This window comes from Leptosomus discolor, chromosome 8 (assembly GCF_034619465.1).
Source record: "Leptosomus discolor isolate bLepDis1 chromosome 8, bLepDis1.hap2, whole genome shotgun sequence".
NCBI classification, from domain to species: Eukaryota; Metazoa; Chordata; class Aves; order Leptosomiformes; family Leptosomidae; genus Leptosomus; species Leptosomus discolor.
The window spans coordinates 56,835,536-56,862,673 of NC_141398.1; the positions used below are offsets into that span (position 1 = coordinate 56,835,536).

Sequence of the window (27,138 nt, forward strand, 5' to 3'; positions counted from 1 at the left end):
TGGTTAACATTATTTATTCTTTCCAGAAAGAAAAAACAATATCAAGTGTTCTAAAAGCTGTGACCTGAAGGCTTTCATTGTGTTGTGCAGTCAAGGGCAAGGCTTGTATTCAGAATTGCGGAGAGGCAGACGACAATGTGGATCAACATAATAAAAATTACTCAGCTGAAAGAAAAAGAAAAAAAATATTGCACCAAAAACCTGGAGACCAAATATTTGCTGGTAAATGCAGTGAAACAGGTATAGAGAGATGGTTGTGTCTGGAGTTGTAAAGACCAAATTACCCTCCCAGTAAAAGAGCCACTAAGTGAGGTTTCCATCCCACCGGCAGCTGCTTCCTGCTGACGTCGGTGGCTTTTCTGTGAAATAATGGGGCAATTACGCCTTGTTGACCTCAGGAGTGTTTGTAGGGAACAAGAGGAGAAGCACAAGTTGATCAGGGCACACCGCCACGGCGGCAGAGCATCACCCACTGGCAGGAGCTCCAGGGTGTCTCTAGGACAGGAAACCTGAATTTTATTTTTATTTTTTCCTTGCAAATAACGCCCCCAGCTGCTCTGACTCTTGGCTGTCAAAACCTGCTCAGTCCCACACAATAGCTTTGACCTGTGCGAAATGTGTGAGTAGGACCTCAGGCTGCACAGGGCTGGATGGAGGCAGTTGTCGTCCTCTCCCTGTGCTGCGGAGCCGGGTGCTGCCAAATCTCCCTTTCCCGGCCACGAAGGGCAGCGTAATGGGGGGAGCGCTGCAGCAGCGCAGATGGGCTGAGCTGCAGAAGGTAACAGAGCACTTTCCCAAATTTCCTCTCCAGTGCCTTAGCTTCTGAGGCTAATGAAGCTTTGAGGGATAATGCGAATTGCTGCATAAATTGATATCCTTTGCTAATTGCATCAGCATTTTGCTTTGATGAAAGCCTAGTATAGGGTGCCAAGAAACTAATAACATACAACATCAATAGCTACTTTACAAAAAACAAAAGTCAATGATTGATTGAGCGTCTGATGATTCATGGAGCCATGAGTCAGCTCACCAGGAGATGTTTTTTAAGGGTTCAGCGGAAGACTATTTCAACATGGTAAAGGATCATCCCTTAAAAAAAAACGCAAACCGTCATTCAGGCTACTAAGATGAAGGTCACCTTGTTCTGCTCACTGAGATGGGATTCATCACCACCCACAAGTTGCTTCAGTCCTCTCTAGATTTTTCCTCCCCTTGACCACCAGCCAGTCATCTTATCCCAGTTGCAGAAAATCAGGTGGCCAGAAACACTATTGAAGGTCTTCAGAGCCAAATTGTCCACAGGCCAGGGCTGCTGTGAATGCCTCACAAGCGTTTTGTCGCCAGTTTGGACTGAGGCAGATCATCTCTTTTTAGCTTGGGGTCTGACAGAAGGAAAAGCCCTGGTATTCTTGTGCAGCGCTGCCAAGCACCTCTGTGTCAGATGGTTGGTGGTAAACAAATTGTTATTACCTGACAGTTGGTTGGAAATGGAAGCTCATTCACTCGAGTTTTCTAAGGACAGAAAAAAGCCCTGTGAAGCCTTGTCATTCACAGAGAGCCAGGGGCTGCATCCTGCACGGCTCTGACGGTTCCTGCCGGCCGCAGCGGCCTCCCTTGCTGCTCACTGCCAGCTTGTTACACCTATTTTGGACACTTTTATCTTGACCTTGTGGCAACCTCCTGTTACTGCTGTGGTATTGACACATGTATTTCATTTCTACAGCTTCTGTGCTCCAGCGAGACTCCTCTCCATCGCCGCTACGCAAACCAGAAATGTTTGCGTGGGCAGCAGGGTCACGCAGTGTTTCAATGGAGACATGAAAGCCAAGAGCTGATGTTTCTTCCCCACTGAGGTGAAGTCCAATAAGGATTCAGCACCCTTATTTTCTTAGGCATAACTTATGAAAACTGTTTGCCACGATGGCCATGAGGAAATGGTTGGTTCTCCACCGGAGCGGGAGGCAGCGTGGGTGCTCACTCAGCCAGCAGCACAGGAACGAAAACAAACACCCTGACAGATGCTGCAAATGCATAACTCCCCGCTAACCGCAGCCGAAATCGCTGCTGCCTCTCGTAAATATTTGGCGACACCAATGAAGCGTGAGGAAGTTTGCGCAGAGAATGGAAACGAGCCCAAAGGTGGAGCGCCGCGGGACGGCGTTTTGGGGATGTGCACGCGTCCGTCTGCCTGTTGGAGCCAAAGGTCAAAACACATGTCAGTGCTCTAGAAAAATACACCCAACGTGCATAAAAGCATTGCTTATGCTGAATGAAGCAAGAACTGAAGAACACCGTTGAAACGACGTAGGGAACCATGGAGGGTTGTCCACACATTTCCTCACCCTTCAGCTCCTGTCTCCGCTGGTTCACCTGCATGACTTTTATTCCCATATATTCTTTCTTTTTCCTTATTGGTACCAAGCATGTTGCTAGAAAATATTATTGAACAACATATAAATGTCTACAGGAAAATACACTGCTAAACAGATTTCTGAGAACAAATACTTCCAAGCCAGTCTGATTTATTTCTAAGATGGAGCTGCAGTATATGTTGATCTGTCTTTATCTTCACAGGACTTTTGATGCTGTGCCTGTGACATTGCTTTAAACCAGTAGAGGTTTACAGGCTAAAAAAATTTGTGACAAGCTGGATACATGAAAACTGAAAGACTGTTTACAAAGAGCAGTGAATAATGGTCCAAGCACTGCAGTGATTTAGAGGCAAAGATGTGACCAGTGTTGTTGCACATCAGCAAAGGAGGGGGTGCACTGAGGGGGAGAAAGGACCCCAGAGGAAACCCAACAAAAATAATTCAAGCTTTCTAAAAAAGAATTCCCTTATCAGAAACTGTGGCTAGAACAGGGTTTGTTTAGTCCACAAGGCAGATGGCTGAGGAGGGATAACAAACTTTTTTTATCTGAGATGACTGGAGGCAAGCGGTGAGCCGACCGGGAGCAGGGGGAAACTGGCGCAGCAGCAGCTGGGGATGGTGGGGCGGGAGATACAGGGGTGAGGCAGCTCTTCGGCTCCTTGTGCCAAACCTGGGATTTGGCATTGCGATGCGAAGGATTTCTTTAATTCTTCTCCTGCACAGTGCAGGAATGGTCTACTTGAATCTGCCCTAGTGCAGCAGGTGGGACCTCAGCAGCTTTTGCTGTCCCATCACATCTTGCATCCCTGGGACTCTCATCATCTCAGATCTGAACCTCTGAAAACCACCCGAGGCAAACTTCTGGATGTTTTGCCTGGGTCCTCAGGCCGTGATTGTACTGGAAGAAGTCAAATCTTGCTTTGCATAAAGTACAAGCTGATTAAACTAAGTGTATTTGAAGTTTCTGTGATCCTGGGTGTCCTGGTTTGGCTGGGACAGACTCCCAGCCCAGCCATGCTGGACAGGCCGTTAGCAGTTTGGGGTCAGCCAGGGCGGCTGACCTGAGTCAGCTACAGGGGTAGCCCACACCAGAATGTCATGGCCATTATAAAAGGGGAGGGTTTGCTGAGGAAGGGAGCTCCTGTGGGGATCCTGATGAGGTTTCTCCTGCTTCTCCTCTGGCTCCTCCTGAGGACTGCTTTCCTGTTGATTGTGACAACTGGATGTTCATTTGCCTGAGTATAACTCTGTATGTCTGTGTTGGTGGTATTTAATTAAATCTGTTCTCACTTCCACCCAGGGTCTGCTCTCCTTTTTCCCCAATTCCCTCCCTGGCTGGTGAGGGGTTGTTGGGTGACAGAGCGACTGTTACAGTTTAGCCCCGGGTACAGGCTGAATGGAGACACTGGGCAATAGCATCTAAATCGCACTGAGAATCACCTTTAAGTCCTGTCAACGTGAAGAATCTGTGCTTGCTTAACCTGACTCCACTCTTCATATTAGTTCAGTTAAGTGAACGCAAGTTGCAGTGTATTGGGAGAATGGGTTATTTTAATTAATCTTAAACCAGTTCAAATGCAATCACTATGAACAAATCACCAGAAGTGATATATGTGTGCCTGTATAGGGATTTCCTTATTTAACTAAATGGGTTTTAAGTCATGCTTCTATTTAAAATGATGCAACTTTCATGTGAAAAGGCTTGGATTATTTAAGCATTCTTAAAAATTTGACTCTTAAAAACTCACAAATTAAAAAAAAAATAATCATGGAAGCCAGTAAAAAAGCATAGGAGAGAGATCCAGGATGTTGTTTTTATTATTCAGTAGGTTTAGTCACTGTGCTTCTCTGTCCCTTTCAGCCCTGCAAGCTGGGGCTCTGCAGGGTAGCACAAGGGAGGCACGAAGGATCTGAAATCTGGTCTTCAGCGTCTCTTTTCCTCCACGTGTCTGAAACATAATTGCTTTCTGCTTTCTTTATAAAACAGCGTGATGAAAGCAGTGGCATTGCATGCACTTGTGCAATCTGGATTTGGTCCGACTGAGGGGATGATACTGATGTAAGTACGTAACACTGATGTACCATTTGCTGCTACAGCGGGGGTGCTTTGTCCCACAAGGGTGCAATTCCCAGCCCTTGTTCCCTCACAGCTAGTTATACAGCTCTTGTTGATTTTATGTGGTCGTTTGTTTTTTTTTTTTAAATCCAACCCAAAGAAGGTGTGTGTGTATGGATGATAATTGATAACAGCATCATTCGTAACTCTTCTACAGCTTCCTTTCTTTTCCAGTTTATGCCTCAACACTTGATGTTGCCCATCATGCAAAGATCAATGTATCAAAATGAGGTAGATTTTTAGTGAAGACAATTCTGCTTCTGAGTTTGAAAAAAAAAGAAGTGAGATATTTTCCTTGAGTTGATCAAAGAAATTCAAAGGGAGTTTAAATCTTTCAATTTTCTTTGGCTCATGGAGAAGATGAAAAGTGTTTGACCTCTAGTAAAGCGACTGAATTCATATGGTGGCTCTGTAGATAAATAAAATGTCCACCCAGACAGAATATTGATTACTTAGGTCCTATTTGCTGAATCGCAAATAAGACCATCAAAAGCAACAGCAAGAAGGTATCACAAAATACATCGGGGCATCCAAAGTGTTGGGCTTAATGCAAATAGACAAGTTAAATAAGTGATATTAAACTAACAAGGCTGAGAAATAGCGAGACGCCATTGCTCTGTTGCATTATTCATGACAGCGGTAGGTCCTCTACACCAGCTGCCTCCCCAGCATCCGTCACTCGCTTTGGTACTTGCTTCAGGAGGATCAAACTGTTAAAGGGACTGGGTCTGTCACAGAAAGTTTGGCCCCCAAATGCTTTTATCGCTACCTGGCACTGAGACACTAGGCTTTTGGCTGGGTGATTTACTAGAGAAGGAATTACCTGTCTGTGGCCATTGCAGCTGTATTTTTTTTGACACGTTGATTGTGAATTAGAGTTCATAGCAGATTGCTGAGGTGACCATGTCCTGGGGCTTCTGGTGATGCTGGCAGCATCATTGCTTGAGGCATCGGTTACCCCAATGGTGGCCACCCTTACCCAATGGTGTATTCAATATATAGGGAGGATCCGTCATCTCTTGTTAGAGATAAGGAACAAAATGTTAGTTTTTTCCCACCTCTTAAGAAACTATAGCCCTGGAATAATGTATCTACTTGGTCAAAAAAGAAAAAAGCAAATCTCAGTGCCCAAATCTGGGGATTTTGAGCAATACCTGATTTCTGAGCAGAGACCTCGTGACTCTGTTTCTGTGAGGGGTTATCACGGGTGGGAGCTGTGTCTCTGGGTGGGCAGGCATGAGTTACAGGATCACCACCCCTGCCTGTCAGGTGGATCTTTTATGTGTTGAGCAGGGTGGCGTGGGAAGCAGGAAGAGAGAAGAATATTATGGGAAACGAGGCATGAAAGATAGATATGCACTTCTTTTTGTCTTTCTTATGGAAGTGAGATCTGGCCAGTCCCGTTGGGTATTATACATGTTTTACTATCAGAGCGAACTGCAGATATTTTGTCAAAAAAGGCAATTTGAAATTTAAATGAATCTCTTAATCCTAAAAGAGGGACACTTAGTTCCTAAGGAAGGCTGAAATGAAAGATAACCTACATCGACTTCGTAACCAGTAGCAGGCTACAAGTGACAAAACTACAGATATACTTGCATGAAAGAAATTAAAATAAGCAACCTTTGCTCTTTTTATATTTGTGCAATAAGTAGTGATAAAATGCATACTCTGTTTCACCTTCTTCTCCACAGAAAGTACACAAGCTGCAATTAATTCCAAGTGTAGCAGCACTGCAGGAAGAAGTGATCATAAACCACATAAACCAAACCTCAGACTAATAACCTGGGTTGTAATATTTCTAAGTTGAGATAATTTTGGACTTGTCATCTTTGGCTGAAGTTCTGAGCCAGACATATTTTCTTTTGTATTAAATATATTATGTGTCGTGAAGCAAAATTAAAATAACCCTGGACTTAATTTAAAAAGCTGTCTTCAGACAGAGCTGTAAAGTCTGTTTTGTTTGACTTTTCTTGGAAGACAAAGGACTTCAGATTGAAAGAATATGTGCTGTAGGAGACCCAGAATGACCCTTCAAGCAGACATGGGCACCTCCAGTAGTTGTTGCTGTGGGGTATATACCTTTAGTCCTGAGCAGAGAAATGGGCTGTAACAGGGGCTGACAGGGGGACAGACACCTTCATCCTGCTAAGGGTTGACTATGGAAATCTTGAAGGGAATGTCCTCAGAAAGCGACCCCTGTTTACAGTGGTTTATGCCATTTGGGACTTATCCAAAGCCAAACAGTCTCACAGGGATCTGTTGAATTACTGCATGATTAGGAAATGAAGTACTGACCTCGGTTCCTTTTGGAGGACTTTTATGTTGCGTGAGGGGGACGAACATGCACAGACATCTACTTGGACCCAAAGAAGCAGAACAACAGGACAAGGATGGTCTGATTAAAGAGATGAGCCAGATGGAGAATTTAACAGCCAAAGAGGAACAGGCAGACATTAGGGCTTGTGCTAGTATTAGGCCAGTGGGATAGGATTATGAAAATATCTATGTAAAAAAATCCCAACAGTTGAAGACCAGGTATTTTAAGAAAAAGTAAAGAATTCTGCTCAATTCAGTATCTAAGTATCTTAAAAGCCGGACCTTAAGTTCACTATATAAATGGACAGACAAGTGAACAAGCACCAGTTCCTTAGTGTTAGAGAGAGAGAAAGAATCACCAAAGGCTTCAGCATGGGCTGTGCCACCACCATGGGAGGCTTCAGCACGTACCTGGTAGGATTTGTACATACAACTTGCTTTGTGCATCACGTGTTTGAGGACATATCTGGGGAGGTTTCCTGCGTTTTATGCTGGCACAGATATAGAAGTTGGGACACTGTGATTTGGCTCCAGATCTCACCGAGCCTGCAGTGGGCTGCCAAAACCCCACCTCTGCCTGTGGCCGCGTTTACATGACTTTGTGCCTGTGAGGTGAGAGATAAAGTGGAGCCTTGTGGGATTATGAACACAATTTCTAATCTTTATCCTCCAGATTATGAAAGGCGTAGTTACAGGTTAATAATTAACCAGAGAAGGTTAATGATAATTAATGTGTCTGCTGCACTGATCACTGGAGCCCTTTGTTTTCCGATGGCTTCACACATTCTGGAGACAGAGATATTCCCAGAAATGGCTTTGATTTGTTTGCCATGTGGAGCCATTTGGCTCATCTCATCCCCAAATCTTTCCTTGTCCACTTTACTGCCCAGGTGATGCTGCTCTCTGTCAGCTGCTTCTCTTCAGGCAGGATTACCAAGCGGGGGTGATAACTTTAAAGCTAGCAAGGCTGGAGAACTATATAGGGGTCTGATAAACTCATTAACAAAAGTAAGTTTGTTCTCTAGCTGGAGAAACTCGATCATTATGATATCAAACTGTCCTCCTGCCATCAAGAGACAAATTAAAAGTTGTATCCATGCCTATATGTGCTCTGTCTAAATCTCAGAGATGGCACACACAAAAAGTAGGAGTCCGGTCACTTTTTCCCCTTCTCTGAGCTCTGTGTTCATTGTAATAGGTGAGTAATTTTTTATTATTAATGATCAATTATTTACCTGTGTTCTTATGATCCCCAGCTGGGTACAGCCAAGAGAGCAAGTAAAATCGCGGTGACATCTAGTGGCTGCTGGGAATTCTCGGTTGGTGTTGGAGGTGAGAATGCCTTCGCTCTGGCCGGCTGAGCATGCTCTGCACAAAACAGACGGAAGCATTGAGCCTTTCAAGGCCAACAGACTTACACAACCGGAATGTGGCGACCTCCCCATCTTGCTCCAGGACAATATTGCTGGAATATTGCTGCACAGCTGTCCAAGCAGTCCCATCACGGTCCCCTGCTGTCCCCATGTTCCTGGTCATGCCCAGCACCTGGGATGCTTTGGAGAGATCACAAATAGGTAACGTCACCAAAGCAGCCTTTCGTCCCCCAAATCCTGCTTTCCTTTAGGACAGCTTCCCACGTCCCACCGCCCCGCTCCCTGTGGGCGATGCACCAGCACCCATGGACTCCCTGTTTGCTGAGATGTAACACAGGATGATTAGTTTGCAGACATCTAGTGAGAGAAATTTAGCCCAATTACAGAAATATTTTGAGAAGCCAATTGCAAGCAAAGTAATATGGCATTATGTGTTAATTAACAAATACAAAAATAAATATTTTGTGAAGCCAAAAGTTTTGGGGTGGTGTGCTAGAATATAGACTGATTTCGTGCCAAGTAGAATTGGCTTAAACTTAAACTCAAATCACATCAGTGTTTCTTGTCTAAACACATAGGCTGTGCAGCCTGCGAGAACAGGCTGCTGCCAATATATATCAGAGGTACATAGATAAGTATGGCTGAGGAAATGTTTGAAAAAAAACAATGCAGAAAGGAAGCAGCATCTGTGTATTGAGGGCTCTTGGCAGCTGTTTTCCCCCAGGGCAGGCTCAGGGAAGGGTTACCCACATGGTAAGGCTGAGCACAGATGCCAGGTTGGTCTTTTCCCATTGCTCTCCACTCTGCGCCTTGCATCAGGAAACATATTTTGATTTTTGTAGTGATGAGTGAAATTGTATTTGGGTTCTGCTCAAACAAATTGGCAACAATTTCAGAGTGACTGATCTAGGGACAAGGTTGGCACGTGTGGCAGGACTGTATTTCTGACGGTGTGCTCTCCATGCTTCAGCATGCAAACATAGCCTTTCGTTAACTGAGCACTGCCTCACCCAGCCAGTATTTCTGATGGAAACATAGAAAAAGCACACACACAAAAGAGCGAGCATCAATTAAATGTGGCGAAATAAATGGATATCAGAGGTGTATCTACAGGCAGGTTGTTCCTCACCATCTGCCTCTGCAGTCACACATACCCCCGTGCTCCCGTGGCCATCCAGCCGGCTTGGCTGCGGGTCGCTGGCAGCCGGTCAGCAGCTCGCGCCCAACCTGAGCTTACGATTTGCTGGGGCGGTTTGAAAGAGAGACCATTTGGGAAATTATAAGGGAAACTGAGGCTTGTGATGATGCGGTTGGCAGGTTTCAGTGCGGGCAGTCAATGCAACATGTGGTCCAGCCAGTGATGTGGGTGGCCCATTATGTGTAATTTTCGTAAGGAAATGAGGGTTGCATTTATTATGTGTTTGCACAGCAATATGCCTGTAATTACTGTATATATTTACACTCATTACAGCTCAGTACTGTGAGAAGTGAACCCCTTTCCCCTTTCTGGCTGGGGCACAGCACTCGAAGCCACTGCACACATCCTCCAGCAAGTCAGGCCTCAGACGACCAGCTCCTTTCTAGGAGGAAAAAGCAAGCTTTCTTCTTTTTAACTAGAACCCAGGTTAAAAGTGATGATTAGGTACCATCCAGGCAGCAGCTAGGCTGTGCGGGAATACAAGAAGCCTACAAATCAAGAGAAGGAAAGAAAATCCCCAAAGGGAGGCAGGCTGCGGAGGTGGGAATGCAGCACATCCAAGGTGGCAGCAGAAGATGCGGCTGGAGCAGGCTGTCGCCTGCCTTCCCCTGGCTCTGCATTGTGTGGCATGGATGGCACTGCCTGACAGGAACTTGCCTCCTTCCTCTGCCGCAAAACATGTGAAAATTGAAACTGCTGGTGGTGAGTGATATGCCCTCCCACGCCCAGCATTAGCCTGGTCTGTGCAAAACAGTTTGATAAGTGAGATGCTGTTTATGAAGAGTACCATTTCATTCAGGGCTGCTTGCATAAAGTGCTAGTCAGAGTGAATTAAGGAGGCAGGGTCTGACCATGAATAAAGGTTTTAAGACTAGGGATTCACTCTCATTTATAAGCATCTAATGTTATTTTTGCATTTAAGTCTAATTTTCAAAACAGAGTTGAGAGCAAGGAAACCAGCAGCTCCCTCAAAGCCCTAACCTCAGGGCTTTTCTGCATGAGGAACTTCACCAGCATTTCTCCTGTAGTCAAAGTAGAAGTGAATTAAAATAAATCCAATTATGGCTACATTTTCTCTGACCGAGCGCATCCACACGGGCTCACCATCTGCTTTAACTAATCTGTGCTACGAATTCATAGCCCTGTACTGTTCAAGTTAGTCTTCTGGGGTATTTCTGGGTAAACAAAGATTAAATCGGTTTAAAAATACAATTTGCAGGAATGTTTATGTAAGGGTGTTCCACATAACTTTAGTCTCATTTTGAACAGTTTTCCATTTAATACTAATCTGTTTTTCAGCTGATGAAATTACATGTGTGCTAACTCTTATTATGTAGCCCCTCGCTTTGGATAGGCAATGGTTTATGTTGGGTTTCGCTGAAAGGGTTCCTGTCTGAGTTGAATTATGTTGAAATAAGCCAATGACCTGGAGAGAGATTCTGTGTATAGAGAGTTCCCCATGTTCAAATGGGGCTTAAAGTCGTCACACCGGTGATTGAACTGTTTCACACGCTTTATGTATGCACAATCAGGCTCCTAGGTGATTTATAACTCTTCAAAACAAATAAGAAAATTCATGTAATTCCTTAAGAACAGTCTGCTATATATATAAAAACAGGTCCAGGATGTCATTTTCATTAGTTACTTGCTTTAGTCCTTTGGTTTCTCTGACCCTTCTTAACTTTTTACCAGTTGTTGATGAAAGAGCTTTCGGCGCTGCTCCTGGCAGAGGAACCCAAGGAGAGAGCTGGCATGATTGCAAGTGTCCATCACGGACATCGGCCCTCAGGGCCCAGCTTGACGAGTGGGTGCATGCCAAGCTGGAGTGCTGAGCCCAGCACACCCCAATGCCACTCCTCCTGCCCCAGGCAAAGCACCAGTGACTCTGTATTAACTTTAACCCAGGACTAATGGCTATCCAATTAACAAGGAGATACTTCTGTCTAACAGATGCGGTTGTATTAACAAGGTTCCCAGTCATGTTTCAGGATTAGCAGCATAGCCCTAACATTTGTCTAAATTCAGTGGCAAAACTTTTAAAAGTCTCTTTACCTTCTGGTTTGTGTGTTGCTGTCACTCATTAGGTGAATGTGGTGCGCCCTGTTGGGCGACATGTGGGGGAGAGTTTCTAAAGAGAGGACTGTGCCGCTGCAGCTAATCAACAGAATTCAAAAGAAATTTAGGCCTTTTTAGGCTGTGGCTGGAACAGAAGATGAAAGGCTTTTGACCTCGTGGGAACCAACAAAGCTCCTCTGGTGGCTCCATAGAAAAACAAAGTACTTGTCCAGAAGCATTATTGCTCATTTAGGCTCTTTTTAATGAATCCTGAATAAAAAGGCTCATCAAAAGCAAGATGGTGTCAATACCAGAATGTAATGTGTTAGAGCAGCTGAGATGTTGGGATTAATAGAGGTGGACAGGCTGTATAATTTGGGTGACAGTAGCAAGCCAGAAGGTGACTTTCATTTGCGGCGTTACCCCCTGCCCAGACAGCCCACCTCTCGCTGCCGCTTGCAGGAGCAGCAAGCACCCCTGAGCCTTAAAAACCTGCTGCCACCAGACTAGCCTGCTACAAGGTCCACGTGGACTGGTTCAAAGGGAAATATGTCGCTGCAGACATTGCAATTAACTTCTACCCAGCACACAACTGTTGTGGCTCTGTGTAACTGCTTCTCAGCAGATCTTATTTTCCCCAGCTGAGAAGCTCCCTTGGACGTGGCCAGGTTCTGCCATCCATCCCTTGCCACTGCAGGCACATGGAGACAGCCGTGGCTCTCGGTCCTTTCTCCTTGCTCACCAAAAGATGCCAGCAAAGAGCTTTGGTTCCTCGGGCTCAGCTGCCAGCGCTGCATTAGGAGCCTCTGTGCTGCATACCCTGATAACTGATTTTTCTTGAAGGACCTGCTTTTGGCATATTCCCCAGCGGGACCTGGAGTACAGAGTGAAGACATATTCTGCTGATCTGGATAATGTTGTCAGATGGATGCAAATGATTTTTAAGCAGGCGTTTCCGCTAATTTCAGTGGTGAATTTTTTCCAATTAAAAAAAAATTAATCCCGTGTGTGCCTATGCAGAAGTGTGGTCTATAATATTTAAATTGCCATATCCCAAAGGCTGAGTACAACGGAGAAATCAACAATTCAGGAAATAGGGCGTGTGGATTTGAGTTGGCCTTGAAGAAATACATTCTGTAAAATCTTTTGAGGCAGATGAAAGAGGCAAGATACTTCTATAGAGATTTCTGAGTCCTAAAACCTGAGTGATTAACTTAAATTACAGTAGGAATGGGACGATCAGATGAAAAGGAAGGAGATGTGAGTGCTCAGATGACAGTGAAGGAATTCAGGCTGTGTTTAGGAGAGAAGTGGGGGCATTATTAAAGAACAGCAGCAAAATTTTAAGGGCATTTTGTTATTAAAGCCATAGGGAAATTTGCAGTCAAACAGTGGCCTTACGGATGTGCCAGCCCCGGTGAACCACAGACAGCCTAGGGCAGTATGTGTCTGCGCACACATTTTGCTGCATGCATGCACTGGAGGGATTTAATAACTCACCATAAAATTAACAGGACTTTCATGAGTTGAGCAGAAACCTACGTGTGCAGCCACAAGCAAGGTATGTACACATACGCATATGGGAGGGCTTGGCTCCAAAGTTGCATGGTTTTGCATTATTCACACCGCCACAGCCTAACAACTGCCCATAAAAACTCAGCCAAAGCCCGGAGCAAGGCCATTTCTCCCTTCCCACCCCAGGAAACCCTCCATCAGGACAGCAGCTGGATATGTTTCTGATTACTAATAAATTCTTTAAAAGGATTTTAAAGCGAGCTCACTAGAGCCCAGGAATCATGTTGGTTCAGTAGAGCTGGAGACAGAGTAAAATGACAGTGACATCTAGTGATCATAAATATTTCACAAAGGTGCTACCAGTGAAAAAATTAAACATTTATTGTTAGCATTTTAAACACATAAAACACAAAATCAGATCATTAACAGAGGCCAGGGAATGAGGTGGGTTACAAATGTGGGTAGATTATGTCAATTAAAGTGCTGCGGGGATGATACAGAGCAAAGTGCTGGAGCTGGGGAAGGGCTGTGGGTGGGTTTCCGCAGGGATCTTTGCTAGCTCTGTATTTCTCACTGTTTCAGCAGAGTTTGCTGATGGTACTAAATTGCAGCACATTCATATAAAAGAAGCTCGACATTTTGGAGACTGGGAATAGAACTAATAAAATGATGTGCAGCTTTGAGAAGTATTGTCCTAGTCCCCAGGGAGAGAAAAGCAAAATGAACCCTATTCTGTGGTAGGAATATGCGGCACCACAGCAGCTCTGCCTGAGTGCTGGACCAACACTCAAGAAAAAAGCAAATAGAGAGAGAATACCTACTGGGCATCAAAGCTACAATTCAGGTTTGCCTCTTGAATCAAAGCAGCATTTGGATTTGCATTCGGCAGCAGTAGGAGCTGACGGGTTTTCTGATGTTTAGATGGAGTGTTTTCTAGTCCAGGTTACTGATTGGCCGATGACATAGTTTTAAAAGAAAAGGATTTTTCTTCTGGTTTTGAACGTCAGGTGAATGTCAGGACCACGTCATGCCCGCTTGATCAGGCTAGGCTTAAATTCTGCTGTCCTGCTGAAGTACCCCGCTGTCGCTGAAGGCTTAGGTATGAGCAAATGGTATGTTACTTAGCAAATGATTAAGAGAAACTCTCTGATGAGGATGGGGCAGGGCATTGCCTATTCATGTCTTCATTGTGCAAAGTGATGAAAACCAAATCAGCCAGGTTAGCTGGAGTAACACCAGCGAGAGATAACCGATGCAGCTGGTGAATTGATTTTGCGATTTTAAACCGGGTATCTTTGTGGCTATATAAATATGCAGTCAAATTTTCTTATGATGAAATATTCAGGAGCTGCTTCGATAAAAGTTGAGAAGGAAGCTCCCAGCCAATTTCCAAGCCCTTCCCTTGAGTCCCTAGCAGCCAGGCAGGTTTAGTCTCTCAATTATTAGCTGAAAGCAGAATATACATTCCCACCGTCTGATTTCAGATACCGCTGGAGAATATGTCTCAGATACATGCATAAGAGAGAGACAGATTCAGGCACATCAGATGCTATGGCTGCCCCTGACTGTTGTGAGCAATAACAACAGAATAGGAGTTTATTAAAAATGGTAGCCCAAATTAACTACTGGGCTTCTATGATTAAGTAGGCGATTTTCTAAAAGGAAGAATTATGTAGTGGGACTTCAGGTGCTGCATTTCAGTAAAGCTTTCAATACACAACTATTTGGAAAATTACTAGCTACCCTGGCATAGGCAGGAATTAGAATAATTGCAAAGTGGGTGGGTAAGGACCTGGCAAAAGATAGCTGAGAGAGGACTGGCGATTGCTTTTGGTGAAGTTTCTTAGTGCTTTCATGGGTGACAATGGGGGTAGGGTTCACTCACTGAAGGATTTACAGACCTGCTCACTCCGTCTTCCTTGCAGGGCTGGGGAGCACCTGGTGCCTCTCATGAAAGCTGGAAATTGGAGGAAAGAGGGCATTGCAGCCCCTTTGCTTGCCTGGCCGGCCGCTACATCTCAGAAATTTCCAAAAGGGTTTGCACATGTTAGCAGAAAGCTATCGTGAGTTGAAGGCACTTTCCTCCATTGCCTGCCCAGGTTCAGGGTCCCAGTCTCCAGCCCCAGTGACAACAGTGTATTTGTCACCATTATATTTGTCTCTGCTCTGGCCTGGGGGGATCACGAGCTGCGCTGGGCTGGAGCTGTGGACGAAACACGAGGCGCAGCGCCCAGTGCTAGGCAGGCTGGGAGCACAGCTGCCAAGAAAGCAATTAAAAATAACATTAGTGTGAACCGACAAATTTAGCGTTGGGTTTGGTCTCAGTGGGGCTTTATGGTGTGCGGCTGAACCGTAGGCTTTTCTCCATGATAGGTCTATTTATTTTAAATAGGGGAGCAGCAGAGATACGCCTCCAGCCACTTAAATATCAGGTGGTTACTTTTCAAGGACTATTTCACCACAATTTCATACCACTCCTCCTATTAAAGCCATACTACCAGTTGCTATTAAATAAAGGTTTGGAAAGGCAGATGACAATCTTCCAGCCTGACAGCATCCTCAGCATCTGTCTGAGAGGAAACACTGATCTGGATGCAGCATCAATTTGCAATGGTGTGATGAGGAAAAGAAACCGTCGCTGTTGCATGGAAATGAGTTGCCTTTTACTTTATGGGATGAAAACGCACAGGGTCGATGTCACTTTAATCAGGGTCATCATCCTACTGCAAAGCCCCTTTGACAGTTCAGATGATCAAGGATCAAACTGATGCTTGCTGGAAAAAAAATAATAGCATTGTGTGTATCAGCCCTGGGGCAGCACAACAGGCACGGAGCTGGCTTTTGGAAGGGCTGCTTCTTGGCATAGCTTGATTCCTGGAAGATGATTAGATTCACTAACTTGATTTTTTTTTTTTTACAAGAATCACTCAGTTCCCAGCTGAGCAATGCAGAAGTGGATGTGATTTTAGATCTCACCAGTTATGACCATTTACCTTGTCAACAGTGAATTTCTTTCCCCACTCTGCTCTCCAGAATACAACTCCTTGCGCTGACCATATCTAAAATCTGCTTCCCAGCTTTCAGTTCCTCCCAAACCCCTGGAGGGCTGACTTCCTCCTTCCATCCACCCTTGGGTATGGCAGTGTGCAGGGTGCCAGCCAGCAAAACCGTGGGTGATTTCTCCCAGCTCCATTTGCTCCCCTCCTGCTCCAGGTGTGAATACTGTGTCTCTCTTCTTTCCCATACACCTCTATGTGGGGCACATTACTTTGTCCTACACATACCAGCTGTGGGTGCTTGGGAAGCAGAAAAAAAAAAAAACATGTGAAAAGGGTCTCTTTACGTGTCCACAAGTCCCTGCAGTGACACTTAGAAGTCACACCAGTGTCCCCCACCAGTGCGTAGCAGGGAGGAAAGCCAAGAGCTCCAGAGTCCAGGTTGCCACAGTAACCCTTGCTCTACTGCCTTCAGCTTTTACATCGGGAAAAACCTTTCGCTCTGTAAACACCCAGCTCCATGGACACGTCTGATGCTGATAATATTAGTGGTAGGGCTATTTATTGCCAAGAATCAATGAAGAGCCCCACACAACCATCTTCTTTCTTCTGATTCTTCCCGCAACTTCCAGACCCTCCACGACACAACCAAAAAAATGCCAATAAAGGTAAGTCTGGAGGAGTATTTTGAATCCAGATCATCTCTCCTTTCTTTTCCCCAGTGGCACTCCTGATTCAGCAATGGCATGGAGGGAATATGTTGTCATTGCAAATGTATATTATTTTTGTGATGCGTGTTAGTGCATTGTAATGAATACGTGTGTGCCGAAGGTGCAGTTGTTTTTTTTTGTCATTGCTGTCTCTGTAACTCTCTGTTTCCTGCTCTTCACTGAGATAAAATATTCCCTCCCACCTAACTCAAGAAAAAAAAAAAACCACCTGAGTAATGGGAATGACAGAACTCGCATAATTGCTCCTGCTTTGTATGTTTCCAGGCTGATTGCCTGAATTAGGGCTGAATTCCTACTGAAGTCCGTGAGAGCCTTTTCACTGCAACAGCAGTTTGGTTTTGGAGGAGGTTTTTGGAGGAGCAGGCTCAAAGCCAGGTGAGTGCAAGTAGAATTGCTCTGCGGCTTCGGTGGAATAAGGACAATTTAATCCCGCTGAGGATGGGGCTCAGTAGTTTCACTGCTCATAAATGGTGTCTGCAGCTGCATTTAGGCGCTTGTGCAAAGATTTTTTTTTTTCAGAGGTAATATATATGTGTATATATAAACACAGAAATTGTCCAGTAATATAAATTAGATCACTATATGGAGAACATATGAATCATAAAGTCAAGGTATTTTCCGTTTAAGAAAAATAAGGAATATTTCCCTTTGAGATTTTCTTTCTGTTGCTTCATATCCCAGTTACAGAAATATTGCAAGTGTTTCACCAGCACCTCTCTGCTATCCCAAATGTGAGCTCACCAAAGGACTTTCAGAGGGCCGAGTGAACTCTCATTTCCCTGCCCTGTATTCATGCACATATATAACTCTCCTTTAGTCAGTGCACCTCTTAGTTAGCTGGGAATAATTTCCTCTTAAAATGCCTTGCAACAATATTTTTTGGAGATGGTACACAGGTTTGAATACCCAGCCATTTATGTGCCTGACAGTGATAGAGACTGTTGACTTGTGAGTCCTCTTTGTGCAGGCAGGTCATACCTAAATGGGTGGAATTACACGTGTCCAGGTCACAGGCTATTTTATGTATTTGTTTAGCAACTCTACAGAATTTTTGCAGATGATCAGCTAATTAATTTTAACAGGCTGCCTTATGTTGACTTTTGGACTACACCAACTTAACACCTTTTTTTTTATCAAATGAGGCCTTTCTGTCCCTGCACAGGAAAACGCATTGCTCTACTATTACTGAGCAGCTACCCATAATGGTGCAAATGTGACAAAATTAAAGAGAAGTATAAACTGATCTTTAACAACTGAGTATTTCCCCATAGACCATCTGCTTTGTATGCAGGCTCTGCTGTGGATGCTTATTTTGCCCGGTTGCACCTCTGTAACAGCACTTCAGCCCCACGTTTTTTCAAATTTCCAAATTTTACCATTTGGAAAACGTCCAAAGTAGGCTTTTGACAGCATGATGGACAGCTCTCATTAGAAAGCGTGAAATGAAACTGTCTCAGGATCCAGCCAGCAATGCCAATGCCCCATTACATATTATGTTGTCGTACTTCCCTTCGGCAATGACAGCGTAACATGATGGTAATTATTAACTGGTTAATCATGGGAGCATTTATCTGCACAAAAAGCCAGTGAAATGGAATATATCCAATTTCTAGATAGGACATGGGAATGAAGAGAGACAGATTAACGTCCTGGGTCTCCAAAGGTGCTCTGGGTGCACATTACATAGCGATTTGCGAAGCACCAGACTATTTTTGCGGCAATGTGTGCAATGGTCAGAAGCAGAGAGAAGGAGGGAGGGTGTGCACTTCTTGCAAAGTTAAGTTGCAGAAGTAAAATCTCAGGCACAAACAAATGCTGGGTGTCTGAGCTCCCTGGGAGGCTGCTGAGAGGCAATCCCTACCTCCCTGATGATTTTGTGAGGGAGCCGAAGCCCCATGCCCTGCGGTGGGACGGACCCGCTCTGCCAAGCGTTGCAGGAAGCAGCGGTGCTGCGTGATAACGTGGTGGTTTGAACTTTCAGGAAGGGGGAAGAAAACCCCACCATTTGCTGACATTCATGGTGGAGATGAATCACAGAACCATCTCCTGCTCGCCAGGAGGGTGCCCTGACTGGGGGCAGCCCCATGGCTGCTGAGGGCAGCGGCAGCCAGAGGTACCCCGGGCCGGGAAGGGAGCTGCTGGCTCTGCCCTGGGGTCCTGGGAAGGGGGGTAGGTTTCTGATCCTGTTCCTGCCAAGCTGAATTTCTTGTTCAAAACCACTTACATGTGACCCTGCTGATGCTGTGTTTCCTCTGGTCTGGTAAGGTGCATTTTGGGCAGCACTTGCGGGAGCTGAGGAGGGGGAAAATCAGACATGGAAGAAACGAGTGCAAACTGCAGCTGTGTCTTGCAGATGGGCATTGTTCCAAACACTCAGCATGGAAAGAGTTGGAGTCTGCTGGCCGTTTGCATGAGCTCCCTTCCCTGCCTGGGATGGGGGACCCCCTCCTTGCCCACCCATACAAGTTAACCTCCTGGTGCTGCCTTATCAGCATGTCCAACTGCTGCAGGAGAAAAACGTGTCCGAGTGTGGCAGAGTGAGCTTTGGTTTATTTTGCTTCCAGGATCAGTACCTGCACACCCCTGAGCACAGAGGAGACCTCTGCTAACTGCTGATCAGTTGAACCAGACCCTTCAGAAGGAAAAAACAGAGGAGTCCATGGCCAGGGGAACTGTGGGTGTACAAGGCGGGCAACAGGAAAATTATGTGAGCCCAGGTAGGGCAGCATTTCTCTCATGAAGGAGCTAATGGGGACAGGGCAAAGCTGGCCAAAGAGCTGCTGCAAAAGCCTGAGATACCCAAAATGTTTGGTAAAGCGTTCACTGGCTGCAGCAGCCCTGGGCAAGCTGGGCAATCAGTTACAAAAAGCTCCCAGGCTGTTAACCAGGCTGCTGGCTTCTCCTCCAGTCCCTTCCCCAGCTACCAGGACAAGCAGCGTTCATGCATACACACCACCTCATTCTCCTTGTCTTCTTCATCCTCCTCTTCAGTGCTCTCCACTGCTCCTCATCTCCAGAAGATAGAAAAGCCACTGCTACTGTGGTTTGCAGCCTCCCCAGATGCCCGCCAGTCCTCACAGGCCCAGCTACCAGCACATTCAGAGAAACCAGCATGACTCTCTGCTTTCCAATCTGCAGGACTTTCTCCTCAACATTGTCATAGTTCAACAACACTGCTGGCATCTCCAGAAGAGGTGGCCCATGGGATGGAAACAGTAACAGCACGTTGAGGGCGTGATTATTGCCTGTGAGATGGAAGACAACTTCTCCTTTCTAATATGCACCCCGGAGCCTTGCACTTGGGTGGCAGAAGCAGCTATAGGGTGTCCTCACGGTGCTATAACCACGCTTCAACAAGGATCCCACCCTGATGTGTCCGTCCCACTGCAGCTGTCACGATTCATGGGAAAATAACAGCCAGATGTATAGGCACATTTTTCATCAAAGCAGTTACTTAAAAGGGTTTTTTTTGCTTCAAAACCTCTATGAGATATAGTCATTCATGTAGAAAAGCCGATTGTTCCCCTTGTAATGGAATTTAACTGAATTACGACCACTTACATGTAAGAGATTTATGCTGAAACCCTCAGGACTGGAAGGCCCTACAGACCAACTTGGTCTCCTCAGTCTGCATTAACACTCTTGGAGTTGGCTTGTATGAAAAAACTCATATTGGTAGGGGAAAGATAAGCAGAGGAGATAATATTTGACACTCACCAGCCCTCAGAAAGATGCCTCAGATAGTGGAAACACTAAAATTGAGATCTGGTCTCTTCTTCACTGAGAAAAAGCCAAACAATGTCCAGCAGCATGGCTGCTCCTTCTGTAGTCCCATGGGCAAAAGCCAATGCCATTGTTGCAGGCCCATCCTTTCGCTGGTGGGGTGGACGTCACCAAAACTGCACGTGATGGATGCTGCGGGTGTAAAATCTGGAAAGATATGTAGCCACAGCTATTTGATATCTATAATAACATAAGAAGGGCAATGAATATAAAGCAGGAGGGAGTTCTGTCATTATGAATTTGTTTATAGCCTGTGAATACTATTCACCAGTCTTGTATTAGGGCAGCCTACATCTACTAAAGTCCCGTTGGAAATGAAAGGCTAGCGCCAGCCACTCAGCACAGGGTGTGCAGCGTTTCCTTTTCCAGCCACTCAGAGCTCAGCAGGATGGGAGAGTCTGAGCTTGTGTGAGAATTGATGTTTTTATACTAACACCATTTAAAAAACCTCAATTGTTTTATTACTTTAAAAGTCATCCTTCCCTCCTCCCCACCAAAACCAGACAGTAAAGTTTGTATATTAAGCATCAATATAATGATAATATAATGTAACATAATGTAACATAATGTAATATAATATAATATAATACAATATAATATAATATAATATACCGTGCTTGTTATATCGCCCATCACAGAGGTCATTATAGAGGGGAGCTGTTTAACAGTGAGCAGACACTTGACTATTACCCCAAACAGGGCAGCCTATGCTTTTATTTCCTCAGGCAAATATTGTAGCATATCACACTCTGTTAAAGCGGGGAGGGAGGGGTATTTGATGCAGCCTCTCCAGAGAGTTAGGATGAGAGAAGGTTATCCGTAAAAACATAAATGCTGTTGGCAGTTTAAATTTATAGATAAATAAAAGCGAGTGCGATTACATTGAGGGTCTTCTGGAAAAAGCTCAACCAGCTTTGGGTCCTGCCAAGGTTGGGAAACAGTGTTACAGTGTCTGTGTGGACAGCAATATCCTTTCCAAGGACATTCCTGCTTGCACCTTCATCCCAGCTGGCCCCAGCTGGTCTTTGCCTTTTGCTGCTTTTGGGGTTGGGTGCAGGTACATCATGGGAAGTAAAAGGAGAGTGGTGCAGGAATGAAGGTATAGCATAGTGAGTTGCGGTGAGAATTTGAAAGACACGGGAAGAAAATGCTCAATATCAGAGCTACGTTATAGGGACAGGAATTGAGAAAAGGTGAGCATCAAATACCAGGAGAAGTGGGTTTTGCTCCTACATGGTTAGAAAACATTGTTTTTAACAGGACTCTAAAGTTACCTGGAAAAAATCCTCAACCACTTCACACGTTTACACAGGATAAGCACGGCAAGAGTCCTCTTCTGGAACCATATCTGTGGTCCCAAATGACTCTGGGCAAGGAGCATGGCTGGGGCTGCTCGTCCATCGCACTGCGATGGGTCCATGGGATTCTTTTCAGTAACCTGTTCCCTTGAGTGCCTCTCAGCTTGGGCATCAGTTCTTGCTTGCAGGGTCAAACACTGGCCGCTGATGGGATGATAAGAGGCCAAATTTTGATATGGGAGTAGAGCTGTGTAATGGGTTACCACAGACATCTCTGTTTGATCTATTATCTCTGCTAATTATTCCAATAAATCAGTGTTTGAATGAAACTTGCCATTGATACTAAACATGAAGGACTGGAACTACTCTTGGGGAACTAACAGGAAAGAATCCAGCTGTATATATGAGGGAACGAATTTGCCTTAGCTTGGCAAAATGCAAGCAAAATTGGTAGCTACAAAAGCAGTACGAAACACACCAAAAGGATGGCGCTTCCAACGTGTTAGCACTCCATAGTCATCGCTTGGCCAACAGCATCTTCACCACGACATCCTCAGGTGCTAGTCGTGAGCAAAGAGCACAGAAGGCACACTGCTGTCCCAGTGCTTGCTTACATTCCATGACATTTACTGTGATAAAAAATACACGTAAATCAAAGAGAGCAAATTGAGCCAAGGCAGCGCTGAAGTTCTTGTGGGTGCTGAGTGGGGCAAGGGGGTTGCAGGTGCAAATTACTGTGAGAAATCTTGCTGCTTTTCAGAAACAGAGCAAAAACCTCCTCAGGTGGAATGCATGCGAGATTTCTTCCCCATGTTTCCAAACAAATAGTAACCTAATACCTGGGGGAAAAAAATATTACCCAAGTGTGTTCAGCTAGCTACTGAAACAAAGTGCCCTTTTCATCACAGCTCAAGCTAGCACCTCAGAAAGCACGAAATGAGTGAAAACACAAAGCAGCCTCTGCTCTACTAACAATCAGGCTTTGCATGGGGGTTGAGTCAGTGCTCAGTGCTGCTGGTTTGCCTTGCTCACTACCGCTCTAGTGCTCCACCCTTCTGTTTTTTTTTTTTCTTTCTTTTTTTTTTTTTCAGATTTTGCAATCTGAACAGAGGCGGGTGAAAGCAAGTTAAGGGAAAACACATTCCCCTGAAGAGGAGCTGGAGAACAGTCCTCAAGCCCTGTCTGCGCTAGGTCAAGGACAGCCAGGCAAGCCACTTGCTTTAGCCTAAAACCACCCCCCTGCCCCCCGGAGATCCACTGGTGGTTGACCTGATCTTCCAGGTAAGCCTGTTTTTCTAAACCCCGAATGCCGGTAGCTGTGCGCTCCCTAACCAGGAAGTTACGTCTATTTAAAGACAAAACACAGCAGAAAATGCTGTAATGGCAGAGCGGGGAACGCTCAGCCGCTCGGTGTAACAGATACGCTGGTTTATTTACACAGTTATCAGCCTCAAGCAGATCGAGCACTCGTGCCATCTGACTTATTTCAGATACCACAGTTGAAAGGACTTAAAACACCCGCAAGAGACGGACAGACAGACAGCAAAACCCCACACCAACGTCTTCCCTTTAAGTCAAAGTTACGATACGTGTTTTGCCTGCTGTGGCAAAGTGAAAGAAAGGGAGAAAGAGCTCATTCTGGTGATACTGGTCACAGTGAGAATTTAATGCTGATGGAACAGTTGGCTTGAGCTGCTTTCCAGCACCGTGCTCGTGAAACACAGCCTCCACTGAGCCCTTCTACTGTGCTCAGGAGGACGATGCCTGGTCCCTTACCCGTGGGCAGCCACCTGCCACTGGGGAGACGATGAGCTGAAGGAGCAAATGCATCCTAAAAATGATGGCAGAAAACCTGAGGCCTCCTGGAACTTGTAGTTTTGGCTCCAGCCTTGGTTTCCTCCTGCTGCTGGCGTAGGGCTGCGATTAGCAGAGCTGCAGAGCTAAGCTGTGCTGCGAGGAGGAGGCTCACTGCAGATGCAGCAAAAAACCTCCCATGGCCTTTGCACTCCAGGTCGTGTCTGCTACCGCCAGCACGGCAAGCAGGAGCAGGTGAGACCAGCTCGTGCCAGACTGCCTAAATAACGAAGGAAATACCACGTCAGGGCAGAGTTATTTCAGATTTGGCTGCAGGGGAGGCTCTGGATTGCTCTGCAAGAGTGGGAGGGTTTGTTTTCTGTGTCTGCTTTGCTGAGTCAAACCACAAGTAAAGCAGTTCAGATCTGGAGAGTCTCAGTTCCTATCATTTCTAGCAGGGAAACAGTGCTGCTATGGTTTTGTTCCTTCCTACGGAGTTTTGTAGCCTTTCTGGGCAGGAACCCTCTACTGAAATGTGCTTAGCACAGCTGGAGCCTCTCGTCACAGCTGTCAAAGAAACAATTAAAAATAACATTTGTGCTCATCAGCAATGTCCCATTGGCTTCCCTCGGCTCTAATACTTGCGCTCAGCTGCCTTTGATCGGGCCATTAGTCAAATCCCACTCCTCTTCTGAGCAGGCTGCCCATGCTGAGGAGCGCCCCATTCTAAGGGATGGGGAAGATCCTTCTGTCACTTCTGACACAACCTGTCATTTTTTTCCACTCTTCTCTCAGAGGCAGGATGGACATCAAGGAGTATTTTGCCAGAATTTCTTACCAGGGCTCCTACAATAACCCAGACCTGGCTACCTTGACTGATATATTCCAGCACCACATCCGAGCGGTCCCTTTTGAAAACCTCAGCATCCACTGTGGGGAAAGTATTGAGCTGGACCTGGAAGTGACTTACAACAAGATAGTGAGGAAGAAACGTGGGGGCTGGTGCATGGAAAACAACCACCTTTTATCGTGGGTCCTAAAAACCCTTGGCTACAACGTTACCCTTCTGGGATCAAAAGTTTATGTCCCAGAGTACGACGCATATGCAGATGAAATCGATCATCTTCTGCTACTAGTGGTGCTTGGCGACAAATCCTACATTGTGGATGGTGGGTTTGGCATGGCCTACCAGATGTGGGAGCCAATGGAGCTGATTTCAGGGACAGACCAGCTGCAGACTCCTGGGGTCTTTCGCTTCCTGGAGGACAGCGGGGTCTGGTACCTTGAGAAGGTGAAAAGGAAGCAGTGGGTTCCAAATCAAAGCATCTCCACTTCCCATAACGTGGAAAAAGAAATTTGCCGTCGGGTTTATCTCTTTACCCTTCAGCCACGAGACATTGAAGAGTTCAGAGCCCGCAATGCCTACCTGCAGACAGCGCCGGACTCGCTGTTTGTGACAAAGTCTATCTGCAGCCTGCAGACCACTGACGGTGTCTGGGCTTTGGTGGGGTGGAAACTCACCGAGATAAAGTACAATTATAAGGATAATATGGATCTGGTGGAAATCAGAATCCTTGCAGATGAAGAAATGGAGAACACATTGAAAGAGAAATTCAATATTACACTAGACAAGAAATTTGTACCCATCAATACAAGCAGGTTGTCTCTGTTTTAAATCACTGCCTGAATCAGAATTCAATCCAGTGCCATTACGTGCAATCCTCCCCCTACTTTTGACAAACATCTAAAGGTTAAGCTTTCTCTTTCCATCTACACCAGCCTAAGGTAGAACATATTAGCATGCATCTGGAAAAGAAATTGATTTTCACAACTGCTCCTGCATCTCCTTCTGGTTTGGGCACAAATAATTTCTTCCTAGCTCAACCAAATCACTCCCCTTCAATTTGTGCTTAGCTGGAAGCAGACTCTGCCCATTCCCTATTCCTTTCATCTCTTAAAAGCTTTCCCAAACACACTCGGAGTAGCAGGGCAGAGCGATGGAGCTGTATGTCTCTCTCTTTATTACTCTGCGATGCCACCTGGGGAAAATCATACTCGCCTCTTAAACGAATACCATATTATTTTTGGAATGTAATAGCCAGAAAACAAAGACATCCAGTGCTGAGTTTGCTACAGTAAGCCACAAGCCTGTCCCTTTTGCTGCTGCATTCACAGCACCCTCGCAGGCAGCAGTCGGGCATCCCACGCCTGTGCCGCACTCTGCGGATACTTACCGACTGGCTATTTATGGCCTAAAACTGATGGTGAGAAATATTAGTGGACAATTCTGTCTCGTTTCAGACTTTACACAACTCCCTTTCTCTCAGTGACATAACCAATATCAGCAGTATTGCTTTGAACTGAAAGCATCTCCCATGCATTTTGCCTGCTCCCACCCAGCAGTGGACTGCTGGGGGTACACGCTCCTCCCAGAAGAGCACTGCTCTTCTCCAAGTGTTACTGCCCACCAACTGTTGCGGCTGAACTCAAACACATGCACGGAGGTATTTTTCTGAAACAGATCTGTTCTACTGACGATATGTTTGCAATGATACTAATTATATTGATACAAGGAGAAGCGATGAATCTTAATGAGATACCTAAAGGCTAAGATTTTTAGTATGAGAAATTACTCAAATATAATCACTTTGCCCTTTGAGATGATGCCTGATGTTCCTTTATGTACAAATCATGGAAGCATTACAACTTATATGCACTTATAATTAATAAATTACATAAGTGAATTACAATTAAATAAAAAAAATCAGGAATAGTGAAGTAGACGTACTCAGCTGTTTTTTCCCCGAACAACAACATATCTTCCCAAAGTAAGAAATTTCATTAATCACTGCAGTTCTCCTGATCATTTGAAGGTGCTACTATTTTGCAGCCAAGGCTTTTAAAAATACAATAACTCCCTGACCCTTTTCTATTTGTTATGCAAGATGTGCAGCTTTCTATAACTAGCAATTTATAGTTAACAAAAGCTGCTGCTGTTCTGCACATTCAAAATGTATGTCTCTATTTCATAGAGACACAGTGAGTTCCCCAAATCCCCATCTTCCCAACGTGAGTCAAACGCATTTATATGTGTGTGCAATACTCCCTTATAGAGCGCGATGCTCCCCCATCCTATACGGAAATGAAATGTTAATGACTGACCCAGTAAGGGATTGCAGAAGAAAAAGGGGCTGCTTATAGTGGGGACCAGCAGCTTGCAACACAGATGGTCAGAAGAAACTGTCCCAGCATCTGGTTTATGTGCAAGCTGTACCCTTCTTTGGTCCCCACGTTAGTGGAAGAGGTAAAGGAGCTAAACTCGGAGGGTTTATCCTTGTAGCAGCCTGGCAGCTGGGGCAGAGTATTGGGAGAGCGGTAAAAGCCCAGCTCGGCCTCGCAGATGTGTGGGGCAGAAGAAGGCCCATGCAGAGCCATAAGCTCCATCGTTTGTGGGAAGAGACATGGGAAATACCTCGAAAGGGCTGTGCCTGTTCCTCTCATGGTGCCTGGGTGTTTCTTGTGCTTTGGGCTATTTCATAGGCTCAGGGGAAGGAGTAGGGCTTTATGTCCATTGCCCCAGAGATTCAG

The 27,138-nt window shown here is 45.3% G+C and overlaps 1 protein-coding gene and 1 long non-coding RNA gene across 5 annotated transcripts; one reads left to right on the forward strand and one right to left on the reverse strand.

The window, feature by feature from the left end:
- On the reverse strand, positions 1-24,178 carry LOC147415019 (uncharacterized). 4 transcript variants are annotated; one of them, XR_015183745.1, is made up of 7 exons: positions 23,533-24,178; positions 22,235-22,385; positions 21,733-21,960; positions 19,629-20,605; positions 8,043-8,175; positions 7,219-7,412; positions 1-2,188 (listed from the first exon to the last, which is right to left on the reverse strand). It is a non-coding gene; the product is annotated as an uncharacterized LOC147415019 (long non-coding RNA). The 4 variants fall into 4 exon arrangements; XR_015183746.1 differs by lacking the exon at positions 1-2,188 and having other exon boundaries at positions 4,167-7,412; positions 19,629-19,920; positions 20,393-20,605; XR_015183744.1 differs by lacking the exon at positions 1-2,188 and having other exon boundaries at positions 4,167-7,412; positions 19,632-20,605.
- On the forward strand, positions 22,873-26,613 carry LOC104340115 (arylamine N-acetyltransferase, pineal gland isozyme NAT-3). Its single transcript, XM_086469558.1, has 2 exons — positions 22,873-23,037; positions 24,346-26,613. The coding sequence occupies exon 2, from the start codon at positions 24,353-24,355 to the stop codon at positions 25,223-25,225; it is 873 nt and encodes a 290-aa protein (XP_086325684.1). The 5' UTR covers positions 22,873-23,037; positions 24,346-24,352; the 3' UTR covers positions 25,226-26,613.
- Positions 26,614-27,138: the final 525 nt, after the last annotated feature.

Bases quoted from the DNA above. Each gene is read 5' to 3' on its own strand.
- LOC104340115 (XM_086469558.1), top strand. From the start codon at position 24,353: ATGGACATCAAGGAGTATTTTGCCAGAATTTCTTACCAGGGCTCCTAC.